Below are 13,832 nucleotides of genomic sequence, written 5' to 3'. Positions count from 1 at the left end.
GCATGGGCATATACACAGAGAGTCATCTATCATGTAGAACAGTGTAGTGAGAACCACGATGATGTGTTTTGGAATAACGATCAAGTTCAGGAAAATTGCAAGATGGTATTCCCGGCTATTTTCCACTGCAAAATCCTAAAGCAAAGAAAAATAACGTCCTCTCTCCTGGCACTCTGAGCCGGTAGTTGGAATTGGCTGACTGCAAATGCAAAGTTTCTTAGAACTGTTACGTTTGATTATAAAAGTCACACACATTTTGCATTCTCTTCCATAGATTGTCAATATAAACGAGCCATGGTCAATTACCTGCAGCCTCCTTAAATTGATAACACTGGAATCTGTGTCCAGCTGCTTTTACAATTTGAAGGACAGAGTTACATACTCCTGTAATTATCTATGCCTGCATCGTGGGAAGCATAACCGAGGTCAAAAGCATAGGACTTTAAACAGCGGGATCCCTGTAAGACTTTCTTTGGCTTCCGGTTTCCTGCAGGTGGCACGCTGACAAAATCAGAGGCATCATCTCATCTCGCTTCCTGCATTACTGAGAGTCAGAAACTGGACAAACCAAGTAAATGACCATTCCTGGGATCTCACACTTAACATGCTGCTGGCATGCTTCTCCAATCTTCTGTTAAGACTGTTTGTTTGTTTGAGTTCTCTTCTTGGTATCATTTTACTAGCGTCTGTCCTATTACATACCCAGCCTCAGGAAGTAAGAATATGGTCACACACCATGTTTTAGCCATATTTTTCTTCCCTAACATTTAGAAAAATACCCTCCTATACTATAAATTTAGTAGCTCTGATAAAAGTTTCAAAATGTTTTTCTTTCCATTTTTCCATCTTCTTCTCCATTATTGCCTAAGAATATCTTTTCTCAAAAGGTGGTCGTGGCATTAAAAGTATACTCTCTGTGGAGAACGGTAACATCAGCTTTCTTTTGACTTCCATGATTTTCTGCACTGTTTTCAACTGCAAATATTTCCACCTGAATACACATGAAAAGATTAGCAATGTCGGGGTGGAGTGGATGGAAATTATGCTTTGAGCATATTTATTATGCCAATAATGCAATTTAATGCATCTTTGATGGTGTGCAATTAGGTATTAAAATTTCTCATAACTAGAAACGTTCTCGGTAGTGGGAATTACCGTAGGTAATTTCAGGTGACATGGGAATAATTTTGCTAGATAGAAGGTGTAGTCCAATATATGAAGCATTCAGCTTAGGGGAAAATGGATTTTTTCTTCACATTAATTCTTCGCTTAACACTATTGGGAAAAGCAAATTCACATAAAACCTAAGGAGCAAACCGGTAATTTTTTTATATTTTAAAAATCCCTATCAAACTACCACTGGCATTTTTCACAGAACTAGAACAAAACATTTCACAATTTGTATGGAAACACAAAAGACCCCGAATAGCCAAAGCAATCTTGAGAACGAAAAATGGAGCTGGAGGAATCAGGCTCCCTGACTTCAGACTATACTACAAAGCTACAGTAACCAAGACAGTATGGTACTGGCACAAATACAAAAAGATGGATCAATGGAACAGGATAGAAAGCCCAGAGATAAACTCACACACATATGGTCACCTTATCTTTGATAAAGTAGGCAGGAATGTACAGTGGAGAAAGGACAGCCTCTTCAATAAGTGGTGCTGGGAAAACAGGACAGGTACATGTAGAACTATGAGATCAGATCACTCCCTAACACCATACACAAAAATAAGCTCAAAATGGATTAAAGACCTAAATGTAAGGCCAGAAACTATCAAACTCTTAGAGGAAAACATAGGCAGGACACTCTATGACATAAATCACAGCAAGATCCTTTTTGACCCACCTCCTAGAGAAATGGAAATAAAAACAAAAATAAACAAATGGGACCTAATGAAACTTAAAAGCTTTTGCACAGCAAAGGAAAACATAAACAAGACCAAAAGACAAACCTCAGAATGGGAGAAAATATTTGCAAATGAAGCAACTGACAAAGGATTAATCTCTAAAATTTATAAGCAGCTCATGCAGCTCAGTAACAAAAAAACAAACAACCCAATCCAAAAATGGGCAGAAGACCTAAATAGACAGTTCTCCAAAGAAGATATACAGATTGCCAACAAACACATGAAAGGATGCTCAACATCACTAATCATTAGAGAAATGCAAATCAAAACTACAATGAGATATTATCTCACACCGGTCAGAATGGCCATCATCAAAAAATCTAGAAACAATAAATGCTGGAGAGGGTGTGGAGAAAAGGGAACACTCCTGCACTGCTGGTGGGAATGTGAATTGATACAGCCACTATGGAAAACAGTATGGAGGTTCCTTAAAAAACTACAAATAGAACTACCATATGACCCAGCAATCCCACTACTGGGCATATACCCTGAGAAAACCATAATTTAAAAAGAGTCATGTACCAAAATGTTCAATGCAGCTCTATTTACAATAGCCCGGAGATGGAAACAACCTAAGTGTCCATCATTGGATGAATGGATAAAGAAGATGTGGCACATATATACAATGGAGTATTACTCAGCCATAAAAAGAAACGAAATTGAGCTATTTGTAATGAGGTGGATAGACCCAGAGTCTGTCATACAGAGTGAAGTAAGTCAGAAAGAGAGAGACAAAAACCGTATGCTAACACATATATATGGAATTTAAGAAAAAAAAATGTCATGAAGAACCTAGGGGTAAAACAGGAATAAAGACACAGACCTACTAGAGAATGGACTTGAGGATATGGGGAGGGGGAAGGGTAAGCTGTGACAAAGCAAGAGAGAGGCATGCACATATATACACTACCAAACCTAAGGTAGATAACTAGTGGGAAGCAGCCGCATAGCACAGGGAGATCAGCTCGGTGCCTTGTGACCACCTAGAGGGGTGGGATAGGGAGGGTGGGAGGGAGGGAGACGCAAGATGGAAGAGATATGGGAACATATGTATATATATATAACTGATTCATTTTGTTGTAAAGCAGAAACTAACACACCATTGTAAAGCAATTATACTCCAATAAAGATGTTAAAAAAAACCCAAACAAACGAATTTATAAAGATACAATACGGCAACTAAAAAATAGTCCTCCAAACCACAACGTACTGTTTTTCCCTAATGGGTTAATTATTTTTGCACAAGGAGATTTACGTAATGTACATTACTGGTTTAATTTAGATTTCTAGTCCTGGTTTCATTTATGCCCTTTATTTTCTCCGATTTTCTTTCTCTCACACCAATGATTCTAAAGGAAGATGAACTGCAAAAGTCAATATACTCTATTAGCTGGATAGATTTAACAAATATGCATGACAACGCCACAACTTCAAATTCTTCCCACATTCTATGTTCTTGGCATACTTTTGGCATAGCATATGCTATTAAGAAAACCATAACAGACAAGAAAAAAAAGTACATTAAGCAATGTTAGGATTAGACAGGGGTGGACAGAGAGAAGAAGGCTTTCAGCCAACTGTAGGTAATATTCTTCTTGTTTCCATTCAGACTACAATATTTAGCTACAATTCAGTAAGAACTGAGCCCACTGTCAACTGACAAGGCACAAGCAATTCCTAAGTGATGGGAAACTGAGCAACCAAACATTACCTTTAGATTATGGATGCACTCATGTTAGGCACTTTCTAAGAAAATGTAACAACAATGGCACTGATAAGGCCGAGGTGAGAATGCAGTCGGTCAAAGGCATGCACGTGTAGACAGTTCTGACAGCACTAATTACCAGCGAAAAACATGAGCTTCATAATGTACATGATCAAACGCAAAGTTATATATGTCATCTGAAAGCACTTCGGTTTAAATGGAGATCATACCGCCAACTTAATAATGAAAATGGATATTAAGTTTTTGAGAGTCGACAGTGACTCTTTTGGAATTTTAAAGGTTATTTCAATTTAAATAAAAAGTATTTAAGATTACGTTGGTTAGTTATTTTATATATAGTAGTGTATATATACCAAACTCCTAATTTATCCGCCCCCCCCCCACCTTTCCCCTTTGGTAACCATTAAGTTTCTTTAGGGAAAAGAATCTGAAAAAGAATACACACACACACACACACACATTATACACATATATACACATACATATAACAGAATCACTTTGCTGTACATCTGAAACTAACACAACATTGTAAATCAACTATACTTCAATAAAAAACAAAAACCAAAATATATATATGATTATAGAGTATAAACAGCTTCTATAAAATTAATAGGGCAAAGGTTTTCACTGTGTATCTCACCATGATATACATCAAACATATGAATCAAAAGAGACAAAAGAAAAACCGCTCTGCACAGAGGTGAGCTGACACTCACTTTGCGTGGCGGATATCTGGCAGGGACCTCTCTAGAGCAATGTTGTTGCTGACAAAAATATTGAAACCATTTTCCCTGTAAGCTGACTCATCGTGGTCCTCTTCAGTGAGGGGGTAAGGTTTCCCATGTTCACCTTTCCCTATCAGGAGAAGAGAAAAAGGGATTACTGTCTGCGTAAAAACCATTTCATCTTCTAGAACAGATAATAAGACATGAATGCGTGTGTTTCTTTAGTTGCCTGTTACTATGCTCCAAAAACAGCTCTAGCAGCAAGATTTTATTATATTATTTTATTTCATTTAGAGAGACACTCATGATAAAAAGCAAGCAACACAGAAGTAAAAAGTATAATCTTATCTCTCAGAGAAAACCACTGCTAAGAGTTTACGTGTATGTTTGCTAACATCTGTATACAGATTCTAATATACATACTGCCTTATAATTTGATTTTCTCCAACATAACTGTACAAAAGCCATCACTTCACTGAGTTCTGCTAGTTGATATTATTTCATTGCATCCCAATTTACACTATGATGCTGAAGATATATTTTAAAATTATTTCCGATTTTACATATTATAAACAATGTTAAAATAAACATATTTGCTTAATATTCCTAGTTAGGTATACTTGGAAGTGGTGGCGGGGTGTAAATTTTATTTTACAAATAAAATTGCCAGACTACCTTTAGAGTGAGTAGATAGTTTTCACACATTCCCAGAAGCATTAGATACTATTTTGAAATTTACTGGTAAAAATATATATTAGTCACACACTTGCCTTCTCTTGACTAATAATAAAATTAATTTTACATACACTTATCATTTGTATTTCTTACATTGTAAAATGATTGTTCGGAGATTTTAAAAAACAGTTTCTTTTAAGAACAATTTACATATTATGTTTGCTAAAGCTTTCTTAATTACGTACATTGTAAATATTCTGCAGGTTTCTTTTATTTAAATCTAATTTAAGGCTTCTGTTTTCTGGTTCTGTAGGTAAGGAGTTGGAAGTTTCCACTCTGTTTTGACAACCAGTACAAAGCTGAACAGACTGAAAAAACCAACAGCTCTTCTTGGATCCAGAGGAGAGGAGAGGACACGGGGCAACAGAGACAGACGGTGGAGCACAGGAGCTAAGGCTTACCAGAGTAGGGGCTCATGAGTACAAACACCAGGTACCAGGTACCAGTGCCAGGGTAGGAAAACCTGAACTATAATTGACAAATTGCTGGGAGCTCTGAGCAGACAAGTCGGAGAAGTAAAAACCTTCTGGAAGACCCAGTCATAGAAAGGCTCCAATTTTATTGAGATTTATCTCCGGGAGCTCAACCAAGTTCCCAGAGTGAGTACTGAAGAAAAATTCTCTTGAGCTCCTGGCAGGAGGAGGAGAGAAGGAACCATTGTGAAATACGTCAGAGCACCCTGGTGTTCTCAATAAGGCCTGCCCTCAGGGGAAACTAGTTAACCAGAGCCCCACCTGCTCTGGTGTATCCTGTAGAGCCGAACTGACCCAAGAGAAGGGAAATTCCTGACTCTAGCCGACTCTAACCATTCTGCCCAAGTGCGGAGAAAAATCCTGAGAAACTGCTGAAAAATTCACAGTTCAGAAGCCCAGGGTCACCAGAAGACTGAGGTCTAATCACGAAACTGTGGGCACTGCCCTCCCACCACACCTCTACACCACATCATGAAAGGCTTATTTCCAGCGATTTCTTTCATCTGGTTCATCATGTCCAGCTATCAAGGAAAAAATCACAAGGCATGCCAAAGGGCAAAATCACAACTTGAAGAGACGGGAGAGATGGAGAAAGCATCAGAAACAGACACAGCAGGGATGTTAGAATTATCAGACTGGGAATTTTAAATAACTGTGGTTAATATACTAAGGGTCCTAACAAAAGAGTAGAGAACATGCAAGAACAGATGGGCAAGGTCAGCAGAGAGATGGAAATCCTAAAAAAGAACCAAAAATAGATTAAAAAAAAAAAACACCTTAAAAGAAATGAAGAATACTTCTGATGGGTTTATGAGTAGAAGTGGATACAGATGAGCAAAGATTCTCAGAGCCAGAGGATTTAACCATAGAATCTTCAAAATCCAAAAAGCGAATAGAACAAAAACTTAAGAAAGTAGAGCGGAATATCCAAGGGCATGGGATAACTACAAAAGATGTAACATATACATCATGGGAACAACAGAAGGAGAAGAGAGGAAGGAACAGACTATTTGAAAAAACACTGACAGAAAAATTTCCCCAAATGAGGAAACCACAAATCCAAGACCCCAAACCACAGATCCAAGAAGCTCAGAGAACACAATGCAGGACAAATTACCATAACACTGCACAGAGGCATATCATTTTCAAACGATAGAAAATCAAAGATAAAGAAAAAATCTCAAAAGAAAACAGAGGAAAAACTCCTTACCTACAGAGGAACAAAGATAAAAATTATATCCAACTTCTCTTCAGAAGCCATGTAAGCAAGAAGAGAGTGCAGTGAAAGAGTTAAAGAATTGAGAGAAAAAACCTCCCCGCGTAGAACTCCATACCCTGTGAAACTAACCTGCAGAACTGAAGGAGAAGTAAGGTCATCTCAGACAAACAAAAATTGACAGAATTTGTTCCTATTAGACCTGCCTTGTGAGAAATGTTTTAAAAAAAGTTCTTTAAAAAAAAGTAAATGATATAGGTCAGAAACCTGGATCTAAATAAAGGAAGAGCACTGAAGAAAGCATAAGGGAAGATAAAATAAAAACTAACACCCTGAGAGAGGACCTTCAAGATGGCGGAAGAGTAAGACATGGAGATCACCTTCCTCCCCACAAATACATCAGAAATACATCTACACGTGGAACAACTCCTACAGGACACCTACTGAACGCTGGCAGAAGACCTCAGACCTCCCAAAAGGCAAGAAACTCCCCACGTACCTGGGTAGGGCAAGAATAAACAGAGACAAAAGGATGGGGACGGGACCTGCACCAGTGAGAGGGAGACATGAAGGAGAAAAGGTTTCCACACACTAGGAAGCCCCTTCGCGGGCGGAGACTGCGGGTGGCGGAGGGGGAAGCTTCGGAGCCGCGGGGGAGAGCGCAGCAACGGGGGTGTGGGGGGCAAAGCGGAGAGATTCCTGCACAGAGGATCGGTGCCGACCGGCACTCACCAGCCCGAGAGGCTTGTCTGCTCACTCACCGGGGCGGGCGGGGCTGGGAGCTGAGGCTCGGGCTTCAGTCAGAGCGCAGGGAGAGGACTGGGGTTGGCAGCGTGAACACAGCCTGAAGGGGCTAGTGCACCACGGCTAGCCGGGAGGGAGTCCGGTAAAAAGGCTGGACCTGACGAAGAGGCAAGAGACCACTGTTTCAGGGTGCACGAGGAGAGGGGATCCAGAGCACCACCTGAACGAGCTCCAGAGACGGGCGTGAGCCCCGGCTAAAACCGCGGACCCCAGAGACGGGCATGAGACGCTAAGGCTGCTGCTGCAGCCACCAAGAAGCCTGTGTGCGAGCACAGGTCACTATCCACACCTCCACTCCCAGGAGCCTGTGCAGCTCGCCACTGCCAGGGTCCCAGGATCCAGGGACAACTTTCCTGGGAGAACACAGGGCACACCTCAGGCTGGTGCAACATCATGCTGGCCTCTGCCGCCGCAGGCCCGCCCCGCCCTCCGTGCCCCTCCCTCCCTCCGGCCTGAGTGAGCCAGAGCCCCCGAATCAGCGGCTCCTTTAACCTCGTCCTGTCTGAGTGAAGAACAGACGCCCTTAGGTGACCTACACACACAGAGGTGGGGCCAAATCCAAAGCTGAACCCCGGGAGCTGTGCGAACAAAGAAGAGAAAGATAAATCTCTCCCAGCAGCCTCAAGGGCAGCAGATTAAATCTCCACAATCAACTTGATGTACCCAGCAGTGTGGAATACCCGAATAGACAACGAATCATCCCAAAATTGAGGGGGTGGACTTTGGGAGCAACTGGGAATAGACTGGGGGTTTGCTTTCTGCATCTAATTTGTTTCTGGTTTTATGTTTATCTTAGTTTACTTTTTAATGCTGGTTATCACTGCTGGATTTGTTTATTGGTGTGGTTGCTCTCTTCATTTTTTAAATTACTTTTTTAAACTTTATTTTAATACTTTTTTTATTTTAATAACTTTTTAATTTAATTTTATTTTTATTCCTCCTTGCTTTTTTTTTCTCCCTTTTCTTCTGAGCTGTGTGGCTGACAGGGTCTTGATACTTTGGCCGTGTGTCAGGCCTGAGCCTCTGAGGTGGGAGAACCAAGTTCACAACACTGGACAACCAGAGACCTCCTGACTCCATGTAATATCAATCAGTGAGAGCTCTCCCAGAGATCTCCATCTCAATGCTAACACCCAGCTCCAATCAATGACCAGGAAGCTCCAGTGCTGGACACCACATGCCAAACAACTAGCAATATAGGAACACAACCCCACCCATTAGCAGACAGTCTGCCTAAGATCATACTAAGCTCACAGACACTCCAAAACACACCACCAGACGTGGTCCTGCCCACCAGAAAGACAAAATCCTGTCTCACCCACCAGAACAAAGGCACCAGTCCCCTCCACCAGGAAGCCTACACAACCCACTGAACCAACCATACACACTGGGGGCGGACATCAAAAACAATGGGACTATGACTTGCAGCCTACAAAAAGGAAACCCCCCAAACAGTAAGTTAAGCAAAATGAGAAGACAGAGAAACACACAGCAGATGAAGGAGGAAGGTAAAAACCCACCAGACCTAACAAATGAAGAGGAAATAGGCAGTCTACCTGAAAAAGAATTCAGAGTAATGATAGTAAAGATGATCCAAAATCTCGTAAACAGAATGGAGAAAATACAGGAAACGTTTAACAAGGACCTAGAAGAACTAAAGAGCAAACAAACAATGATGAAAAACGCAATAAATGAAATTTAAAATTCTCTAGAAGGAATCAATAGCATAATAATTGAGGCAGAAGAAAGGATAAGTGACCTGGAAGATAAAATACTGGAAATAACTACTACAGAGCACAATAAAGAAAAAAAGAATGAAAAGAATTGAGGACAGTCGCAGAGATCTCTGGGACAACATTAACTGCACCAACATTCAAATTATAAGGGTCCCAGAAGAAGAAAAGAAAAAGAAAGGGACTGAGAAAATATTTGAAGAGATTATAGTTGAAAACTTCCCTAATATGGGAAACGAAATACTCAATCAACTCCAGGAAGCACAGAGTGCCATAAAGGATAAATCCAAGGAGAAACACGCCAAGACACATATTAATCAAACTATCAAAAATTAAATACAAAGAAAAAATATTAAAAGCAGCAAGGGAAAAACAACAAATAACATACAAGGGAATCCCCATAGGGTTAACAGCTGATATTTCAGGAGAAACTCTGCAAGCCAGAAGGGAGTGGCAGGACATGTTTAAAATGATGGAAGGGAAAAACCTACAACCAAGATTACTCCACCCAGCAAGGATCTCATTCAGTTTTGACAGAGAAATTAAAATCTTTACAGACAAGCAAAAGGTAAGACAATTTGGCACCACCAAACCAGCTTTAAAACAAATGCTAAAGGAACTTCTCTAAGCAGGAAACACAAGAGAAGGAAAAGACCTACAATAATAAACCCAAAACAACTAAGAAAATGGTAACGGGAACATACATATTAATACTTACTTAAATGTAAGTGGATTAAATGCTCCAACCAAAAGACAGAGACTGGCTGAATGGATACAAAAACAAGAACTGTATATATGCTGTCTACAAGAGACCCACTTCAGACCTAGGGACACATACAGACTGAAAGTGAGGGAATGAAAAAGATATTCCATGCAAATGGAAATCAAAAGAAAGCTGGAGTAGCAATTCTCATATCAGACAAAATAGACTTTAAAATAAAGACTATTACAAGAGACAAAGAAGGACACTACATAATGATCAAGGGATCAATCCAAGAAGAAGACATAACAATTGTAAATATTTATGCACCCAATATAGGAGCACCTCAATACACAAGGCAAATGCTAGCAGCCATAAAAGGGGAAATCGACAGGAACACAATAATAGTAGGGGACTTTAACACCCCACTTTCACCAATGGATAGATCATCCAAAATGAAAATAAATAAGGAAACACAAGCTTTAAATGACACATTAAACAATAGGAAACACAAGCTTTAAATGACACATTAAACAAGATGGACTTAACTGATATTTATAGGACATTCCATCCAAAAACAACAGAATACACTTTCTTCTCAAGTGCTCGTGGAACATTCTCCAGGATAGATCATATCTTGGGTCACAAGTCAAGCCTTGATAAATTTAAGAAAACTGAAATCTCAAACAACCTAAACTTACACCTAAAGCAATTAGAGATAGAAGAACAAAAAACCGCCCCAAAGTTAGCCAAAGGAAACAAATCATAAAGCTCAGAGCAGAAGTAAATGAAAAAGAAGTGAAGGCAACAACAGCAAAGATTAATAAAACTAAATGCTGGTTCTTTGAGAAGAAAAAATTGATACACCATTAGCCAGACTCATCAAGAAAAAAAGGCAGAAGAGTCAAATCAACAGAATTAGAATTGAAAAAGGAAAAGTAACAACCGATACTGCAGAAATACAAAGGATCATGAGAGATTACTATAAGCAACTATACGCCAATAATCTGGACAACTGGAAGAAATAGACAAATTCTTAGAAAAGCATAACCTTCTGAGAATGACCAGGAAGTAATAGAAAATATAAACAGACCAATCACAAGCACTGAAATTGAAACTGTGATTAAAAATGTTCAAAGAAACAAAAGCCCAGGATCAGATGGCTTCACAGGTGAATTCTATGAAACATTTAGAGAAGAGCTAACACCTATCCTCCTCAAACTCTTCCAAAACACAGCAGAAGGAAGAACACTCCCAAACTCATTCTACAAGGCCACCATCACCCTGATACCAAACCAGGCAAAGATGTCACAAAGAAAGAAAACTACAGGCCAATATCACAGATGAACATAGATGCAAAAATCCTCAACAAAGTACTAGCAAACAGAATCCAACAGCACATTAACAGGATCATAATCAAGTGGGGTTCACCCCAGGGATGCAAGGATTCTTCAATATATGCAAATCAATCAATGTGATAAACCATATTAACAAATTGAAGGAGAAAAACCATATGATCATCTCAATAGATGTAGAAAAAGCTTTCGACACGATTCAACACCCATTTATGATAAAAACTCTCCCAAAAGTAGGGACAGATGGAACTTACCTCAACATAATAAAGGTCATATATGACAAACCCACAGCCAACATCGTTCTCAATGGTGAAAAACTGAAACCATTTTCACTAAGATCAGGAACAAGACAAGGTTGCCCACTCTCACCATTATTATTCAACATAGTTTTGGAATTTTTAGCCACAGCAATCAGAGAAGAGAAAGAAATAAAAGGAATCCAAATTGGAAAAGAAGAAGTAAAACTGTCACTGTTTGCAGATCACGTGATACAACACATAGAGAATCCTAAAGATGCTACCAGAAAACTACTAGAGCTAATCAATGAATTTGGTAAAGTAGCAGGACACAAAATTAATGCACAGAAATCTCTTGCATTCCTATACACTAATGATGAAAAATCTGAAAGAGAAACTAAGGAAACACTCCCATTTACCACTGCAACAAAATGAACAAAATACCTAGGAATAAACCTACCTAAGGAGACAGAAGACCTGTATGCAGAAAACTATAAGACACTGATGAAATAAATCAAAGGTGACACAAACAGATGGAAAAATATACTGTATTCTTGGATTGGAAGAATCAACACAGTGAAAATGCCTATATTACCCAAAGCAATCTACAGGTTCAATGCAATCCCTGTCACACTACCAATGGCATTTTTCATAGAAAGAGAACAAAAAATTTCACAATTTGTATGGAAACACAAATAACCTGAACAGCCAAAGAAATCTTGAGAAAGAAAAATGGAGCTGGAGAAATCAGCCTCCCTGACTTCAGACTATATTACAAAGCTACAGTAATCAAAACAGTATGCTACTGGCACAAAAAAAGAAATATAGATCAATGGAACACGATAGAAAGCTCAGAGATAAACCCATGCACATACGGTCACCTTATCTTTGAAAAAGGAGGCAAGAATGTACACTGGAGAAAAGACAGCCTCTTCAATTAGTGATGCTGGGAAAACTGGACGGTTACATATAAAAGAATGAAATTAGAACACTCCCTAACACCATACACAAAAATAAACTCAAAATGGATTAAAGACCTAAATGTAAGGCCAGACACTTTAAAACTCTTAGAGGAAAACATAGGCCGAACACACTACGGCATAAATCACAGCAAGATCCTTTTTGACCCACCTCCTAGAGAAATGGAAATAAAAGCAAAAATAAACAAATGGGACCTAATGAAACTTAAAAGCTTTTGCACAGCAAAGGGAACCATAAACAAGATGAAAAGACAACCCTCAGAATGGGAGCAAATATTTGCAAACGAAGCAACTGACAAAGGACTAATCTCCAAAATATATAAGCAGCTCATGCAGCTCAATATCAAAAACACAAACAACCCGATCCAAAAATAGGCAGAAGACCTAAATAGACATTTCTCCAAAGAAGATATACAGATTGCCAACAAACACATGAAAGGATGCTCAACATCACTAATCATTAGAGAAGTGCAAATCAAAACTACAGAGAGGTATCGCCTCACACCAGTCAGAATGGCCATCATGAAAAAATCTACAAACAATAAATACGGGAGAGGGTGTGGAGAAAAGGGAACCCTCTTGCACTGTTGGTGGGAATGTAAATTAATACAGCCACTATGGAGAACAGTTTGGAGGTTCTTTAAATCCTAAAAATAGAACTACCATATGACCCAGCAATCCCACTACTGGGCATATACCCTGAGAAAACCATAATTCAATGAGAGTCATGTACCGCTATGTTCATTGCAGCACTATTTACCCTAGCCAGGACATGGAAGTAACCTAAGCGTCCATCGACAGGTGAATGGATAAAGAAGATGTGGCACATACATACAATGGAATATTACTCAGGCATAAAAGGAAATGAAATTGAGTTACTTGTAGTGAGGTGGATGGACCCAGAGTCTGTCATACAGAGTGAAGTAAGTCAGAAGGAGAAAAACAAATACCGTATGCTAACACATATATATGGAATCTAATATAAAAAGGTTTCTGAAGAACCTAGGGGCAGGACAGGAATAAAGACGCCGACGTAGAGAATGAAGTTGAGGACATGGGGAGGTAAAAGGTTAAGCTGGGACGAAGTGAGAGAGTGGCATGGACATATATACACTACCAAATGTAAAATAGATAGCTAGTGTGAAGCAGCCAGCCGCATAGCACAGGGAGATCAGCTTGGTGCCTTGTGACAACCTAGATGGGTGGGATAGGGAAGGTGGGCAGAGATGTAAGAGG

General features: G+C 39.5%; 1 protein-coding gene across 1 annotated transcript in view; it reads right to left on the bottom strand.

Annotated features, from left to right (window-relative positions):
* Positions 1–4,822, bottom strand: part of GALNTL6 (polypeptide N-acetylgalactosaminyltransferase like 6) — a 37,447-nt gene extending 32,625 nt beyond the window's left edge. Inside the window, exon 1 of the mRNA XM_022594886.3 lies at positions 4,356–4,822. Within this exon, the coding sequence (XP_022450594.2) occupies positions 4,356–4,540 (185 nt within the window). The 5' untranslated portion in view covers positions 4,541–4,822. The remainder of the gene's footprint in view (positions 1–4,355) is intronic.
* Between the last annotated feature and the right edge of the window lie 9,010 nt (positions 4,823–13,832).

The sequence above is a fragment of the Delphinapterus leucas genome, chromosome 6, assembly GCF_059928025.1.
Source record: "Delphinapterus leucas isolate spDelLeu-1000000601 "Yukka" chromosome 6, BTC_Dleu_Yukka2, whole genome shotgun sequence".
NCBI lineage: Eukaryota > Metazoa > Chordata > Mammalia > Artiodactyla > Monodontidae > Delphinapterus > Delphinapterus leucas.
The sequence above is the reverse complement of the archived record's forward strand: the minus strand, read 5'-3'. Positions and strand labels throughout refer to the sequence as shown.